Source organism: Orbicella faveolata, unplaced genomic scaffold, assembly GCF_042242905.1.
Source record: "Orbicella faveolata isolate gen_17 unplaced genomic scaffold, um_ofav_v1 contig_27, whole genome shotgun sequence".
Lineage (NCBI taxonomy): Eukaryota > Metazoa > Cnidaria > Anthozoa > Scleractinia > Merulinidae > Orbicella > Orbicella faveolata.
Genome location: NW_028301555.1, coordinates 5,355,618 through 5,374,095, shown reverse-complemented (window position 1 = coordinate 5,374,095; position 18,478 = coordinate 5,355,618). Strand labels below are relative to the sequence as shown.

Here is an 18,478-nt window from a genome sequence, read left to right as displayed (position 1 = left end):
CTAGTGCCCGGGTTTTCTTTCCCAGTACCTTGTGAAGTCATCAGTTTTTGCAGGAGCCAATGGACTCCTGGTTTTTGACATCACATACTGAGCGTGTATTCCACTTCGCGCTCAACACCAACGCTAAACTCTGGAAAAAATTCCCAATAAGAACCATCGAAAAAGAAAGCTGTTAAGGATGTATTTTAAGGTCAGATGAATGAATTCGTGGCATTTTACAATTACGTTGAGAAGAACGTACATTTATTTTTTTGAAGAAAACCCCTTGTAGTCCGGCAACAGAAAAAAAGAATCGTAAGATTAATTTCTATTTCTGTACATCACTTGTGCTATTTGTACTGCAAGCGAAACTAGGAGACGAAGTAACGAAAATATTCATTCTTGTGCTTTTTGTTTTTTCCAATTTCGAGCCATTTGGAGGAGTTTAAAGTTTGGCATGTTTGCTTCATCGTCAGGGAAGATGTAGTCGTAGTACTCTTCCCAGCCTGCGTCCGACTGCAAAAATAAAGATAAAGAAACAATTTCTATTAAACTCTGGTCGTCGAATAAGACCATTACACAGCTGTCTGCTCGGTTACCCAGCCTTTGAATGGCAGCGAGGCTGGAGGTATCTGACCTTGCTTTGCTACAGACCTCTCTGCTTCTGTCATGTAAATGCACCATAGTTAGCATAACAACTTGATTTACGCAACAAAAGCAGTGAGGTCTGTATCAAAACAAGGTCACCTCCTGCATCGGCTGCCATTCAAAGGCCAGGTCACCGAGCAGACATCTGTAAAATGGTCTGTTAAAAGTCATGTTCCCGGGGCTCTCTCCTACACAACACAGCGGTCAAACGTCTGCGCATGTGCGCGCAGTGGAGCAACTAAAAGGCGGCCAAAATATTTTCATGACATTGTTCTTTTCGTGGGTCATCGGCATCCTATAAATGACATTTCCCTCGTTATTTATTTATTTGTTTATGTTTTAGCCTGTTAAACGAGAGCTAACAGAAATAACTTAAGAGTTAAAAATTGATCTTTCTTCTGCTTGTTGCAGGTCTTTCTTTTCCGCGGTATGTATTTTCCGTGCTCCTTGAATTTTTTGTCCGCCTCGACTTTGCATTTAGTGCACCAGTTTTTCCCAGGTTTGTAGTTTAGAAAAGATTTTCCCACCTGGTCAAAGACCAGGTACAGGCGGTTTGGGATCGGTATTTTGGCCAGCTATGCCCCCATGACGATGGACATGAACATCGTTTGTCGTTTCGATTCATCTCGTTCCTGTGCTTCAGACAAATCAAGGATCCGGATGGAATCCCCACAGTCCTTGCCAAAATTTTTCCAGCTCGTCTGAGCGAAGCCGAATCACTGCAATTGTCTTTTTCTTCTCCCATTTTTCCTTCTTTTACACATCGTTTGTCGTCCGTTTCCGGCGTCACGCATCGTATGATTAATAAAAACAAATAAAAATATACTACGCCGTCGGCTCGTAGCATGACACGGGTTTTAAGACTTGTAAACTTTTTTGGTAAAGCTCAAAACAAAATGGTAAATCAACAGAATACCGGTAACTTAATAAACTTTGTGTCTGAAAAGTCTTAAGTTTTCCTTTTACCTGCTTTCTTTTCCTTTTACAGATTTCTATGAACGTTTCAATTTTTTTCGTAAATTTTGCGTGACACCGGTTGTTTCCCATGTTTTCCTGTAAATTTTTGCGCGAGAAATTGGCGCGCGGCTGCCAAAAATGTACCAATTTGCGCATGCCCAACGTTTGACCGCTGTGTTCTCCTACGCAGAGGTTCGAAACGTTCTTTATGGAAGGCCGCTGTGCGAGGTAAGCACAGGCGCAAAGTCGAACGTTATCCTGCGCCTGCACTCATATCATATCGAAAAAAACCTGCACCGCAAACACGGCTCAAAAAAAAATCGTATAAGGGGAGCCATGCACAACCTAAAGGCCCCAGAAAATTACACACCCACCACTTCCCCCTCAAAAGTAATGGTCCGTCCCTTATCAGATCCTTCCAGTGAAATGTTGTGTTTCTTGTCACCTTCTTTCTCAGGACAGTGGACTGGGGAGAGGAGCGATCGATCGCGTGCAGGAAGTCGGTGAAAACGAATCTAATGCTCGCAGCACTTGAAATGGCTTCCGTGTTATTCCTATTAGTTCTGATTCTTTCTCCCTTAAATTTAAAATCGGATGCTTTCTTATCGGCTTTGAGGCGACACTTTTTCAAACTTCAAGTAACATCGAAAACAAACATAGTTTGTCCAAAAACGCATTTTTTTGCCACAAAGAGGATCTACCCCCCCCCCCCCCCTTCTCTCTCTAGCGTTCAGGTTTTTTCAAAACCCTCCGGTTAAAACTTCAGTTTGCGATCTCAAAAAGCTCAAGACAAAATAGAAGACTAAACAAACAAAAAGTGGCCAGTATACGACGGCTTGTCGCGCAACGTTTTGGTTCGTCATGATACCAAGGGTTGCGTGACGAGTGAAGGGTAAAATACTCACCCCGTCGTCCGTTTGCACTTTTCTTCTCTTCTTGACTCGTCGAGGCATCTTTTTCTTAATTTTCTCTTGTGCACTGTCGTCGCCGTGTTCGTCCTAAATAACAAATGTAATAATAATGAATAACTTGGTTAGAAACAAGAAATAATACGTGGTGTTCGGGAAGAAGCCATTCGAAGCGAAAGAAGCACGCGCGAAATTCGCGGAAGTGTTTCTCGCGCGTTCCACGCGTTTAGCGACCTACGAGTAGAGCTCTCGCGCGAGTTTTTGCCCTTCGCACACAACTGTGGCTTTGGATCATTTCGAACAATAAACTCATCGTTGTTTACCTCAAACTCTTTCCATGCTTCCAGCAGCATCACTCTCTCTTCTTTTTCTTCTGCGTTTCTGAGAGACTTGTCTGCGCGTTCATAAACATTCCTACAAAAAATAAAACCTCACGGTCTAGCTAGTCCAAATCACGGCGACACAATTTGTTAGACTACAAGTAGTCCCTCTTTTGCTTAGTCCGTCAAGCGAGACTGTAAAGAAACATGGAAAAAATGGACGTGCGAAATCCCGGCGGCAGAATTCGCGAGGCCGTTTTCAGTCCTCGCGGTTTTCTTTCGCGTCACGCAGGACGGACTGAGCGAAAGAGAGTAAAGAGGGACTATTCGTAGTCTACAATTTGTCGGTATTAACGGCAAATTATACTATAAGTAAAGAAGGATCCGATAAGAAAACTGGATAAGGTTTCCTTCAACATACTAAGCTTTCACTTTTTTTCGGGGAAGATAATCGACCGACTTGCATTTACAACCGAATGATTTTCACCAACCTCGCTTGTTCGATGCTATCTTCAACTGCAGTAGATGTCTCAAACTGCGCAAAACTTAACCATACCTGAAACGAAACAACAAGCACAAAATAAAATTTTGGGTTTTAAACTGCTTAAAACACAACAGCAAATGTAGTCCTACTCCGCAGCCGTTGTTTGAGGTTGTCACGCAAGTCGCCTCCTCGGCGATCGCTTTAGAAAATGTTGATTGTTTGTCGGTCCGTGTGTTAAGTTCTATGCTATAAAAATACGATAGGGAAAAGTAAGTTTCCCGATAAAAGGATTTTTAAAGAGAAACAGGCTGCCCTGGAGAACACGACTGTTTAATTCCGTGCTACACGACATATGGAAAAGATAAACAAACCTTCACGTGTTGTGTTCGCTTCAAAAGTCTTTCGTACAAATCTCGCGTTCTGTCATATTCTTCCAAGTTTATCTCGAAATCTATGTAAGCTTTCCATAAAACCTGCGAAAAGAAAAGCATAATGCAGTCTAAAGAACTAGCAACTAATCATAAAGTTCGGTGGTCGAACAGTTTTATGCGCTCGCAAGACTGTCGCAAGTTGATGTAAAACAACGAAAAAAAAGTTGTTTTACGCTGTTTAATTTAGAACTCCTTCAAATAAAAACATTTATGGCAAATACAATTGCTTAAAAGAAAATATCATTTCGAAAAAAAGAAAAGAGAAAAAAGTCGTTCTGCCGGGACCAGGATTCGAACCTGGGTTACTGCGGCCACAACGCAGTGTCCTAACCACTAGACGATCGCGGCATGCCACTACGACAACATGAACAATGGCGGCGCAAAATAGTTATTTAAAACAACTGTGGCGTACGTCATTTCCGTTCCGATACGCTCGTCGGCTTTTCATCGAAGAAATAAAAGTTCTTAACGCGTAGTTACGTATATTTTCTTAAAAGCATTCACCGTGTTTGTAAATCATAACTAAAATAACAGCATGCCATAATGCCAAAGACAAAACGGCACAAAGTTAAAAAGCTTGGCCACTATGAAACTTTACTTCCGGTAGTCAGCACTTCCGGTTAAGTCAACTTCCAGTTCACCTACAGAAGTTGCAATTTCGACAAGGGTTTATTAAAAGAATTTACCAAAATTACAAACAGTTCTAACAGTTCGAATGGAAATAATGTTTTAATTAAGGATGGAGGACTATTTTCGTGATTTATGATTTTTAAAAAATTCTCGTGAAAAGTTACCTGCTAAGCATAGGTAGTGTGCGCCTCGATTTTATATCGTGAAACAAAATCGCGTTTTATTCGGCGCGAATTGTGATTTTGTGAATTGCGAAGTGATTTTGCGAAGCTCGATAAACGCAGACTACGCGCAATCTTTCATGCGATGCAAGGGAAAATTGAACGGCGAGCGACAAAGCACACAAAAGTAATAAATTTCGGCTCTTGTGTACGGACACGCACGGCGAGGATTTGACGAGGCGCAAGATCTAACGCCCCGTCCATGCTATGCCAGAGGAATTTCAGAACGGAGGTTTCCCTCTGAAAACGCATCAAATGTTCTCCGTCCACACTACACCGGAGGAATTTAAAAATGCACCTACCACCGGTAATATTGGATTTGTGTTTGAGGAAAACTTGGTCAGGGAAATCACATGATTATCGTGACTGCATCGATGTCGAAAAGCTCCGTTTTCAAAATGTTTTCCATCCGCATTAAAACGCAAAGCCGGCGTTTTCAAATTAGAGTGAACGGATTAGCGTGAACGGATTAGAGTGGACGGTAGGCGTAACCGTAGAAACTACACTTTTACATTACATTACTTTATTTACCCTCGGATTTCAGACTAGCTTATGCAGCTAATATCTCCGAGCATTTAACCATCAGATGAGAGATAGACCACCACACAAGGAACTACGTCCCCTACTCTTTTCGATCAGTGTATGGGTTCTTTTACGTCCCACAGAATTAATTATGAAGAGTTGTGAGACGGGGCCTACGGTTTATCGTCCTTATCCGAGAAGACTAGGACGTCTAACCATTTGCAGATGTCACTACAAAGGAAGCACTTTCTCCTCAATAAAATAAAGCTGCGTTTTCAAATTCCCCTGGCGTAGTAAGGACGGGGCCTAACGAGAACATGGCGACTGCCTGCAATTTAAAATGTACGTGAAACATGACGAAAAATCCGCAGATCGGTAGCCTCCGCCCCGAGCAAGCAGTCCTGGTTGCTCTTGGAGCAGGTGACCCTACTCCTAGAGAACTTACACGTAGCTTAGTAAGCCTTCGTTTCTTCCGAACAGCGGTTGGTACCCAGGCCTAGAAAAATTGTGAACGCTCGTTTCATTTTATTTTTCGTCGAGCGCGGTTTCGACCTCCCATTTTCCGCTCCTTTTCTTCAGCTTTACAGCTTAAAAGATGACAAAGAACACCCTCAACATTCTTCTCTTACATCTTTCCAATTATTATTGCCTATAGGACAGGAGTTAGCTTGTTGGAATGAGGGATTCGGGGGGGGGGGGGGAGGGGTACCATTAGAGCTTGATGCGCGAGACCCAGGGCAGGCTTACCGCTATTAGAAAACGGGACAAAATGATTTTTCCGCTGTTCATTTGGATTTCTTTTGTCTTTAAATGAACTACACATGTAACATACTTTACCTCGGGCATGTCCAACAACGGTTGATTGACGGCCAGCTCGAACAGCGCCCGTGCCCTGTCGATATCACCAAGAATTGTTTCCAGTTCAGCGTACTAAAAATAGAAAAAATCAGCAGACAGATATTATTTTGCAGCATAGAATAATTAAAAATCACAGACAGTAAAAAAGAAAAGGTTACGCGGGAAATACTTTTGTGTTCTCCCAACAGAACTGGACCCAAGATTTATTGAAATCATGAAGCAAGTGAGAATCTTGACCTTGTGTTGGCGTGTCCCATCGATATTGCGAAGATTCAAGGGATTCGTCTCCTGCCGCAAGATCTCGGAAATCGTCCCGAATACTTCATGTCACTGTTTGATTAATGTCTTTCTCAAATCATTATTTATTGCTTTAATGGTGTGTTTGTCTGCCCAATTTATCTTCTTTTAATCTTCATTCAGTTCGTGCGCATTTTGCTCTAAAGTTGTTGGCGTTTGTTCATATCTGCTGTTCTTGTTTTCTTATTTCCAGAGTTTTTTCCCTCCCTCGCCTCACCACTCACTGCCTCGTCGACGATTTTGCTCTCGCTCCAATTAACGCGCGGCCAAAATGCGGAAAAGCTCTTCATGCGGGAACACTCGCTACGCAGGCTAATCACAATCCTAAAAAAGTGATGCGAATTAACGTAAAATGAGATTTTCTCCTGGCTTCACCTTTACCCACGTGGTACAATTGGCAGGATTGAATTCCAGAAATTTCTCGTACAGCTTACGGCAGCGGTCAAACTCGCGAAGCTGTTAAAAAAAAAAAAAAAGAAATACATGGTATAGTTTTTGGTAGACTGCGATCAGCCTCACTTTTGCTCACAATCTACAGAGAAGAATGCTGAAGCTGATCGAACGAGCACGATATACGAGCTACTGGCCCCTCCAATATCGTGTTCGTTCGCTCAGTGTTTTGCTATTCCCAGCGGATTTTAAAGCAAAAGAGAGATTGCTCAAAGTCACAGTTTTTTGCTGCTGCAAGTATGGCTAAAGATATACAGCTGTAGAAAAGAATCAAAGAACTTTATGCAGGGCCAACACTTGCTTCAGATATATATGTACCTTAAAGTTTTGTTCCAGTAAAAGAAATTTCAGTAATGGCATAATAAGTAGTGTTTTTCTGACCTGCAACTCGAGACCAATGTATTCGCGGAAAAGTCGGTCCTTGGGACATTTGCCAATAGCTGTACCCTGTAAAAGTGAAATAAACAAGTTAACAGGAATGAAACTTTTCACCATTGTGCTCTACGAAATGACCACTGTTGCCCAAAAACACAACACAATGAAGAAGGTCCGAGCTCGAACCCGGACTGCACAAACCATTAGTCATAAACGATACCCACAAAGCCTCTCTCTCGCACTGCATGAAAAATCCACATCTAAAAACTGTTTTCTTTTGACTTCAAGGAGCTACCTCACGGTTTGCAAACCTTGACGAATTAAGCCTAAATTTTTCAAGTTTGTCGTTTGTACTCCAGGTCAATCTTCTCCCTCATTACCATCCTTGTTGCTTTATGGTTTATTATTATCTCTTTGGTATTTTTATATATTGGTTAACTATTATTTTCCGGTTTCCTACAATTTAAAGGTAGTTTTGTAAGTGGCCAAAATAACTTTTAAAAAATAAGGTGACTGACGTATGGATGAATGATGGATGCTTTATTTAGCAAAATATGCCTCGCCAGACGCGGCTAGTTTACAGATATCCCATTGAGCTTCTTTAAGCATGATTTGGGCTCTCCATTTCAAAAGAACTTTAAAGCTAGCAAAAAAAAATCGCTGTTGAACTCACCAGCGCTTGTCGAGCGGCTTTGAGATCTTTCTGACGAATTTCAAATTGGGCATAGAGCAGCCATACTTTTCCAAACGTAAACTGAAGCCAAAAACAACACAAAAGTTTATCAGCACTTTATAATTAATAAAACGTGACCACTTCAATGAAATCCTCGAAGAAGAAGACCTAAACTTGTCAGAGCTTGAAAGTGAAAAGTGCTTGCAGTTCAACGGCGTCTTCTCTACATGGAAATACTGCAGTTACTTTAGTGGTCACACCTTTCTATCAATGAAGGAGGGTTACGTGACGGAAGTAACGGCCGTTGGAGATGAGTTAGGTCCACGATAAGTTGGAAAATATACGTTTTTCTATCGTCACGCGTTTTCAATGGTTAGGAACAACCCTCCAAGGACGTTATATTTCAATTCGAGCCGATCCCTAGTTACAGACAATTAATAAAACGAACGAACCGTTGTGACAAAATTCCTAATTCAAGGTCACGTACTTTACCTTTTTATGTGGTATAAGTTCCAAACAAGCTCGGTAAACTTGTCTTGTTCGGTCCATATCCTATGAATCAAAAATCATCAAATGATTAATTCTTCTTAATGACTGCCACGAAGTTCTGTAAACGTTAGTTATGATAAATTGATGATGCAGTGGATAGTTTATAAAGAGCCACGGTTTTCATTTTCTTGTCAGAGGATGTCGCCTAGTAACACTGCCACTAGGTTACGTCAAAGAACGTTTCTAGACAACGTGGCCTTTCCCTCCCGTCCCACAATAATGCGTCAGCTGTCCGGTACTCGGGTCATTTTTAATTGGATAACAGTAGTCGGTATCCACTCGGAAGCTTTACGAAGGTGTCATGTAGCGAGGCCTTCCATTTTAACGCATTTGTATCTGGTTTTTTTTTTTTTTTTTTTTTTTTTTTTTAATTTTTTAATTTGTAAAGTTAACACTAACAACAAGAACAAAGTAAACATAGTTTTGAGTTTTTCAATTTCAGATACCGCTATAAAACGCTCAATTTTCTTTTTCGCCGCTAACTGGAGAGGATCTGCACCAGATTTTCGAACCAGAGGAAACTTTTCGTCGGCTATTATACTACGGTGCTTTTAATTGACGAAACAAATTCCTTAAATTAATAAACTTAACTTACCTTTGCAATAAGCTCTTCATACAACGCATAGTTAATCCACAAGTAGATGTACCGTCTCCACAATCGCTTTTCCTCAGCGGGTGGCACATTAGCTATCGCTCGCTCGTACACCTCCCTCACGGAGTCTGGGTCCGATTCACTTTCCATCAAGCGGAGGTAGTCGAACCACGCGTCATAATTATTTGGGTTCGTCTTGACTTCCTGGTAGTAAAATTCAGCATTGCTGTCAGTTATGAAGAAAGCAAAATTCCCCGACTTTTCACGGAATACAAAACAGGTTTTGCCTACTATTATATAACGCTGCTCAAACGAAAAGTAGTCAAAATTCTCTTGCACAAAACCATTTTCCCTGACGCAACAGTTTTCATTCTAAAAGCCAACTCCATGACTTTTCCTTTCATTGAAAATTTAGAGTAAGTTAATTTCTCCCGAAAATTCCCTGATCTACGAAAAAAATCGCTGATTTTTCCTCGAGTGTGGGATTCATGTCTCAACGAGGATGACCTGCGCGTTAATCGTTTGAATGAGCACACGAACAAGAGGCAACTGCGTTTTACATGAAGCCCTGCACCTCGTAAAACTACTACTAAACAGCTCTGACCAACCAGGTACAAAAATCAGTGTTTACGACCTCCCTTCAGTCAAAATAACATAGTTTCCCTTCAAAAACTAGCGCACTAAATCCAAAGTAATCGTTTGGCAAAACTCAAACTTTCCATCAGCCTCACCTCTTCATATTGAAACTTTCTTTTGCTGACGATCACATCCTCGATTCCTCCTTTGTCACCGTACTTTTTCTCGTGTTGAGTGTAAGCCTTGTACAACTCCTGTCAATAATGGTACAAAACAACTTAGCCTTTCTCCAAGTCCTTTGTGAAGGAAGAGCTTGTGTTCCTCGCTCTACGCTCTCGTATTTTGAGCACCGCAGACACTTTTCTTGTACAACCGAGCTCGCCTTTCAGATCGACTTATGGGCAAGTCTACACTCAACTGTTAGCCTACTTTAGCGTACTCAGGATTGACTGTTTAGTCAATCTTCCGGTTGTTTATTTTTTTGCACATTTTGCGCGTTTATACTCACGACTGGCCGAAAAACAACGGCCCATGCAGAAACATCCTTTGGAAAACTTTACCCCAAAAAGTCAAAATTGCCAAACAAAAATCAAACCTGGCGTTATAATAGTTTGTTTCGCTCCTATTGTGAGTCTCTTGTTCACAGTTTCTCGCATGCAGAAGCCCCGTTTATTACAGTTTAGCGCTAATCAAGTATGTGTCTTAAACTTGAAAGTCAATGAAAAGTTTAGCCTCACTTACGAACGGCAAAGTCTCTTCCGCACAGAAACTCTTAGCTCGTGTGGTAATTCTTGCCACGCAGCTTAATAAAATTACAAATTATGTTCTCTTACTTCAATGCCATGTCTCATCAGATAACTCTCCCAGTAATAGCAATAATGGTTCCCAGTACAGAACTGAAGTCAGCAGAAATTACAGTACATTCGTTTATCACTTACTTGGCACTCCTCCTTCGGTAAAATTTGCAGAGCATATTGAAAAATCACCCTAACACGATCATGCTGTGGAATAAAACAACGCGAGAATATGAGATTTTTATTACTGTACCAATATTATTCGGACCTCTAAGTACTTTTTTTTTTTCGAATCAGAATTGTAACAGCGTCAATGGCATACCTCCTTGCAGTTTTCTTCAAATTTCCCAAACGCAAGAAACAGTTTCTCGTCTGCATGTTCCTCTCCAAAGAACTCCACGGCTCTTTCATACACATCTCTTGCATCAACTGAAAGAAGAAATAAGGCGGGTCTAACTTTTTAGTCTGTGGATGAAACCCTAGTGTGTGACCATTCAAATGAAAGCTATTTAGCAGTACTCTCGTGTGGTACTGTTTATTACGCTGTACAAGGTGGTTCTAACTTTTAAGTCTGTGAATGAAACTCTAGTGTGTGACCATTCAAATGGAAGCTACTGAGCAGTAATTTCATGTGTTACTGTTTGTTACACTTTGCATAGTGACCGTAAAGTTTAACGCTACGATAAACTGAATTTTAAAGTGTGTGATTATTATTAAGTGTGAGGCTAAATTTGCACCATAAAACTCAGATTGTTTAATATAGTAGACACTGTACCTATATTTGACTGACGCTCCTCAAATTTGGCAAACTTCACCCAGTTTTTAACCTCCGGATGCACCATGACATATCTCTCATAAATACTCCTCGCTCTGTCGATCTCCTTGTATCTAAGTTCCATGTTGATATACGAATGCCACGCCTGTTCATCAGGTTCCCATTCCATCCACCGCTCAAAAACTTGCCGCGCACCTGCGACATTACTTAGCATCTCTTCCATGTATGTGTATTTGTACCTGTAAAGAAAAGGCATTGTGCATGTTGCTGTGTGTTTGCAAGTACATGTATCGAGCTACTGTATACATGTATATTTGCTGCTAGAGAGGATGAAGGTTAAGACAGATTGAATTGATCTCTTGTATGGTCCTTATTCCAAGGTAATCCCACTCCAGTCGTCCTGCAGAAATGTTACCTCATGCATTGTGTAAAGGTCTTCTTGGAGGAAGAAAATGCAACGTAAAGCCACTTGGGCTAACCATGTGTGTAAAATTTGTGGCACCAGATCATCTATTTCTAGACTGGTCCTTCTGGGATTTGAAATATTTTAAATTTGATAAATCACAAATACAGTGGAACTCTGCCTTAAGGCCACCCCATCAATACAGCTACCTCGTTATTCTGGCCTCTTTATTCTGGCCGGAACAAAAGTTCAGTCAGTCATTTTTTCTATTTAATTAACCCTTTTTATAAAGCCACCCTGTTAATATGGCCAGATTTTTGTGGCCCGTTGGTGACCAGATTAACGGAGTTGACCACTATATTTATAAGAGATATAAAAATAAATTAATCTTGAGGGATTACCCTCGGAATAAGGCCTACTGTAAAAGGAGGATTTTTTAATTATCCTTCTTCTTGTCTTTTTCTCTGCTATTAAAATATAGTTGAAACCCTTGTAAGTGGATATCTCTGGGACCTCAAACATGTAGTGCCTGCTTAGAAGAGGTGTCCCTGCACGTTTTTGTACATAGCTGGGACCATGTCTGTCTGCTGATGGGAGGTGTCCTTCTTCTGGAGGTGTCTGTTAACAGGTTCAGCTGTCCCATAAATTACTTTTTATTTAGTATTTCACAACTTGGAAAAAACCTTTTCAAAAAATACCTTCCTCAGTTTGCAGTAAAAACTAAAAAGCTTCCTTAAATTCACTAGTTGGCATCAAAGTCCTGTGTTGCAAGCCCGTGATATTGCTTAACTAATGTTTTCACCTCTAACAACAAAATATTTTGCTTACCAGAACTGGTTCACTCTTGGCAAAATGGTCACTGCTCTGTCCCATATATTCCGAGCATGGTTGATCTGTCGATGCCTAAGGAAATTGAAAAACATATTCTCTGAAATTCAATATTGTCAAGAGCTAAACCCACTTCAAAATACTTGACTACATATTGATAGGAGAAATGAAATCCTAAATGAACTTGGAGCTTAAAGTTTCAGATACTGCTCAGGGCTGATTTGGTCTGCAAAGTTAAGAGGTTTGGATGTAGTCGGCGGGGGGATGGGGGGGCAACTCCAATATGAAAATGTCAGAGATGCTCATTGGAAAATTTGAATTAAACCCCAAGACCAATCTGGCATGACTCAAACTCTATTTGACCCGCAAAAGATACCATTTAAAATGGAATAAGCTCTTTTACCAGCTGCTGTTCAGGAAGGGAGCCTGCACTAGTAGATCAGATTCGAGAGACCGACGGAAATGGAGCATAAAAATGGAAATTAGTTAGAGCAGTTTTTGCTGTAATTTCCTCGAGTGCACCCTAAAAGCTACTTTGACAGCTACATGTCAAAACAGTGGCATTTCATCATCAACATCCTAAATAAGACCAGAATCCTTGATTTACATGTATACCCCTTAGTAAGACAATGAGCATTCCCAACTTTTAATATGGAAGTCCCCCCCCCCCCCCCCAGGAATGCAGTAGCTTCTAATTAGTACTTGAAAAATCGTCAAACAAACAAACTCACTTCATTTCCATCTCAGCATATTTCAGCCAGATGGTAATGTTCCGATGATCCACATCTAAGGCTCTTTCATAAATGGAGCGTGCTCTGAAAGGTAAACAATACATAAAAGCTAGTAACCATAAAAATAATAAAAATTTAATTGACAAATGTGCCTAATGTATTTAGACTAAGTTAAGTGCAACTCAATATTGCAAGCCAGCAGTCTTCCTCAGGGTGGTGTGTGGGGTGGCCGGGGGATTTGTGCAGGGGCAGCGTGATTTTACATCTCGGCTTCGGATGTCAAGTTTTTTGCTGCTGGACAAACCATGTTAAGCCTTACTCGCAGCCCACCTGTCCCCCTTGTTTTCATGGTAAGCATGTGGTAAGTATCCTTTGTTTTCACCATTTTCTTTTTTCTTTTTTTCAGTGTGACGATGCCCGGTAGTTGCCGCTCACAGGGTTGTCATGGATACCTTACGCACTCACTTCAATTTCTCCTTTCAGGCACCATTCTACAAGCTCTATTCTTGACAAGTTTAACCCTTTCTAAAAAGGCCACTCTGAGACAAACTAATTTTCACTAATCATTTTAGAGAGGTGGTAAAATTCTGTGGAAGGATTTCTATAACTGGAGCTTGAATTTACAAAGTTAACATGTAGGGACCAAACAACCCCCCAAATGTTTCGTCAGTTCTTAGGTATTTCACATTATTTCACATTACTTAAAAAGTATTAACTCTTTCTACACCAAACTTGGCAGATGAGCAGGAGACCTATTGCCAATTATATTTACGTGAAAAATGTCAGTAAATGTCAAAGTTGTGACATCACAGTGATGACGTCATGTTTTTCGTCACTTTTGAAGTTTTTAATAAGCATATTTTTTACAATGTGTTTGAAAGAGCACATCAAGGGGAGTTGAAACCTGAAAAAATTTTGTCCATATCACAAAAATTAAATGAAATATGGCATTTTTAATCATGAAAAATAACTCTGCAAAATATGGGGTCCCTCCTTGAGAAAAGTCCCCAAACTGGAGCCGTAATTTTGTTCCAGCAAATGCAGCTATGTTGCACATGTGATGTGCCAGATGACTAAAGCAAAAATAAAAAAGAAATCGGAATAAAAATTTATCCCTCTAGTGTTATTGCATTAAAATTAGTTTTGTTATGTCATAACCTGTGATGTCACCCGTTTTCTTACTGTTAATACCATCTTAACAAAGCCGAAAATCAAATTTCTAAAACCATACGATTTTTGACAACATCAAGCTTTCCAGTTTTCTAGATTGTTAGCCTTTCTAGAGAAAAAACTGAAAAAAATAAACCAGAGAGACTGACTTAAGGAGGACAGTATGGTTAAGCAAATTCCTGGGGGGGGGACAGCAAAAAATATTTAATTTACCATATCTCGAAAAATAATCATCATAGCAAAAAACGGTTTCCGGCATTTTACTCCTCAAGTCAAGGCCTTTCCAATGATATAATCTTTACATCAGATTTTAAAAAAAATTATAGCACATTTTGGTGACGTCATCACTTATGACGTCATAATCTGACATTTTGTCACAACTTCCAAATTAAAATAAACTGGAGAACAAAGAAAGCTCATCTGCCAAACTTGGTTCAGAAATATATAAACCAAGCAAATATAGCCTTCATGAAACATTAGCGGGGTGGTTTGGCCCGTACGTGTAAGGGAAAAAATGTACTGGCTATCATTGAGTGGTTGTCATTTTACGACTACACGTGGCTTTTAGAAGTAGTTAAGGTGGCCGAACACAGTTTTCAAGAGCCTATGCCTAATTCACCATTACTTTTAAGCTATTTATGCTTTGGCGCCCGTTTTTTGCAAGAGTCAAGGTTAATCACAGAAAAGTTTATTCTCACATTTTGGCTAAGGTGTGTGCTGTTGCCATGGCAACAGGGCTGGTTAAAAACAAGGCTTAAAAAATGGTTTTTGTTTATTTAAAAAAAATCCAGTCGTTAGATTTTTTTCATCATTTGCCCACTACGAATTGACATTAAATCCCGTCTGTCAACACTGTTCTAATAAAATTTTGACATAGGTGATTTTTGTAATTCACCGTAAATCTTTTTCACTGCATGGTCTGTTTTATTAAAAATTCCCTATGTCAAAATTCAGATTTTTTGCAATAGATCATTCACGTGTGAAGGTAAATTAATCAACATGACACGAGCGTGGGACAAAGAAAAATTCTGAGTCCCCGACAGGAATTGAACCCATGACCTCCCGAACACCGGGCGGACGCTCTATCCACTGAGCTACGAGAACTCATGGAGAGCAAGGTCATTTAACTGAGTTCATATATGATAGGTGTCCTGCATACTGCTAGGATCAATGCTATCGAAGTCATCATGAGTAGTGATAAGTTAATAAAGATGGTGAATTTTAAGCTCGGTAATGAAATGTGAAGGTGAATTAATCAACATGACACGAGCGTGGGACAAAGAAAAATTCTGAGTCCCCGATAGGAATTGAACCCATGACCTCCCGAACACCGGGCGGGCGCTCTATCCACTGAGCTACGAGAACTCATGGAGAGCGAGGTCATGTAACTGAGTTCATATTATGATAGGTGTCCTGCATACTGCTAGGATCAACGCTATCGAAGTCATCGTGAGTAGTGATAAGTTAATAAAGATGGTGAATTTTAAGCTCGGTAATGAAATGTGACCTCGCTCTCCATGACCTCACTCTCCATGAGTTCTCGTAGCTCAGTGGATAGAGCGCCCGCCCGGTGTTCGGGAGGTCATGGGTTCAATTCCTATCGGGGACTCAGAATTTTTCTTTGTCCCACGCTCATGTCATGTTGATTAATTCACCTTCACATTTCATTACCGAGCTTAAAATTCACCATCTCTATTAACTCATCTCTACTCACGATGAATTCGATAGCGTTGATCCTAACAGTATGCAGGACACCTATCATATATGAACTCAGTTAAATGACCTTGCTCTCCATGAGTTCTTGTAGCTCAGTGGATAGAGCGCCCACCCGGTGTTCGGGAGGTCATGGGTTCGATTCCTGTCGGGGACTCAGAATTTTTCTTTGTCCCACGCTCGTGTCATGTTGATTAATTCACCTTCACATTTCATTACCGAGCTTAAAATTCACCATCTCTATTAAATTATCATCATTCACGTGGTTTCTGAACTATTTTTTTGCCAAATTTCTTGAAATTCTAACGACTGGATCGTCAGAAATCAGCAAGTTTCTGCAAAAGCAATCGGTCTTGAGCAATTTTTCAAGCAACTGCGCACGCGCTGCATTTAACTGGATTCTTTCGGTAACAAAGAAAAAGCCGAGAATTGCTGGGTTCTTTGCATTGTTACCTTTTCTAACATATCTTTGTAATAAAAGACTAAAGCCATCAATACCGCACTGCATTCAATAAAAGAGAAAAATAGCACAGATAGTGCTGGTGTGGAGTAAATAAAATGATCGCTCTATTGACGGCATGTTTGTTTTTGCAATCCTTGTGCACACGCTCAATTGCATCAGCAAAAGCACACGCGAAAACTGTGTTCGGCCACCTTAAACAGTCTATGACATATTAAGCAAAGTCAGTTTAAGTAAAATATTAAGTAACTTTCATGTATCAAGTACGTAGGGTTACAAACATCTGTACCTTTGAATTTCCCTTTGACTTTCTTCCCACTGAGCATATTTTAACCAGTTGCTAATCACCGATCTGTTTTTACGAAGGTTGTCCTCAAAAGCCTATGAGCAGAAAAGTCAGACAAATCTTACTATTTGTAATGACATACAATGTACTTATATATTTCCATCATTTACACTACGTTTAACCCAGAACTCCTAGCAGGAGAAAGAAACAGATGAGTATGAAATTGCAAACCTTTCTTTTGCGAAGTTTGTATTCTTGAAGTTCATCAGGATCGCTAATCTTTTGTTTAGGAGGCTATTAAAAATACAAATAAAAATAACACTTGTAACATACTAATGGATCACAATAAATTCAGTGCACATGAATTTGACAACTGAAATTAAAAGCACAACTTGTTAAAAAATAAACATGATATCTACTAACTGCAGGTACTAATTCCAACTGTCTTTCCTTGGCTTCCCTCAAGAGCTGTTCAGCTGTGATCTGAACGGGAGCAGGTGCCTTATTTTTGACCTGGAAAAGAAAAACAAAACAACCATTAGCTTGTCGCATAACGTAAAAATTATTAATAGGGGTTTCATTAAGGGCAGGGCAATGGGCAAACTGACCGACTGTGAGGTATGATATTTCCCGCCTGGTTTCACAAACTGACTAGTGGAAATTTTTCCTCATAAAGAAGTTCACTTAAAATAGTTTTGCCCGCCTGTGAAAACCAGTTGTCCTCCTGCTGAAAGCATGAATGCTTCCCTTGGGTCGCAACGGTCCTTACTACCTTGTACATCGCCGGTTAATCCCCACCCTACCCACCCCCACCCCCACCCCCCTCCATTTCGTCAGGTTGCCATTACAGAAGGCTGCTTTACTTAAATGCTCCTTGATGCGAAGGTACTAAGAGTAAAATATCTTGCCAAGAACTTTTGCAACCCTAGGGACCCTGCTAGAATAGGCCCAGTTTGCCCAGACTGCTAGAATAGGCCCAGTTTGCAACACAAAGCCTGAGTCGCTCTTTTTGGAGCGTTAAGTACTCTTTTGGGGTAGGTGCTCCAAGTATTTGAAGCTGTGCGCCTAAAATTTTTAACTCTGCGCCTAAAATTTCGGCAGTGCGCGTAAAAATTTACACCTGGTCGCACAAGTGCTTCCAAAGCCAAAAATAAACGTTGAGCCCTGTAAGACTGTAGCCACTTAATACATGTGTCTTCCGCTGGCTAAGAGGGACTGACTTTGGGGATGACAATAATCTTGCTTTCTAACCCAAAACTCTCAATCAAGCCGTGTTTTGCACTTGTCCCCTCACCAAAAGTTTCTCCCCAAGTGTTTTGTCCAAGGGAAGGAACAGATTGTAAGAATTCTGAAAGCTCAGTCACTTTCAAACCAAAGGTCTATACAAACTTTTATATGTATCATATAAAGCTTCAACTTTGTAAAGCTTTGGTTGGAGTTTTCTTACACGAGAACTATTATCTGCTATCCAAATTAAGTTAAAAAGAAGGTAATCTTTAAACTTAAAATCAGCGTTTAATCACTTTTTTCAGCTAAAGCATCATCTGAGAGTGAGTGTTAAGCAATCTGTTTTGGTAAAAGCGCGCTCGATTCGAATATTCCCTCGGCATGACATGTGCCAGTCCGAGTTTTTATCCTGTCAGCTGTTTTTCTTTTAAAATCTTAAAATTTACCAACCTTTGCAACTTTTGGAACTCTGTTCTTAGTAGCACTTGCTTCTGAAGACGCCATGGCTCCCTTTACTCGCAGAATCAAGCACAAATATCGGCAAAAAAGTGCGCTTTGCTTTTATCGAAGTTCAACTAAGACTCATCCGACATATTGGAAACGTTTTTAGTGCCCAGGCCT

At 40.4% G+C, this 18,478-nt stretch overlaps 1 protein-coding gene across 1 annotated transcript; it reads right to left on the bottom strand.

Moving 5' to 3' along the window:
* Positions 1–213: 213 nt before the first annotated feature.
* LOC110067343 (crooked neck-like protein 1) lies at positions 214–18,477 on the bottom strand. The gene is made up of 21 exons (XM_089296605.1): positions 18,308–18,477; positions 17,054–17,143; positions 16,862–16,924; positions 16,634–16,725; positions 13,002–13,085; positions 12,271–12,345; positions 11,040–11,278; positions 10,587–10,693; positions 10,409–10,471; positions 9,626–9,724; positions 8,898–9,098; positions 8,246–8,305; positions 7,754–7,834; positions 7,087–7,152; positions 6,631–6,711; positions 5,938–6,030; positions 3,668–3,769; positions 3,304–3,368; positions 2,816–2,906; positions 2,490–2,582; positions 214–495 (listed from the first exon to the last, which is right to left on the bottom strand). The coding sequence occupies exons 1-21, from the start codon at positions 18,359–18,361 to the stop codon at positions 376–378; spliced, it is 2,019 nt and encodes a 672-aa protein (XP_089152731.1). The 5' UTR covers positions 18,362–18,477; the 3' UTR covers positions 214–375.
* Position 18,478: the final 1 nt, after the last annotated feature.

Coding starts and splice junctions, on each gene's coding strand:
- LOC110067343 (XM_089296605.1), bottom strand. CDS start 18,361: ATGGCGTCTTCAGAAGCAAGTGCTACTAAGAACAGAGTTCCAAAAGTT. Junction 16,925..17,053: donor AGTTGGAATTAGTACCTGCA/GTTAGTAGATAT, acceptor TATTTTTAATAG/CCTCCTAAACAAAAGATTAG. Junction 9,725..10,408: donor TACCGAAGGAGGAGTGCCAA/GTAAGTGATAAA, acceptor CATTATTGACAG/GAGTTGTACAAGGCTTACAC.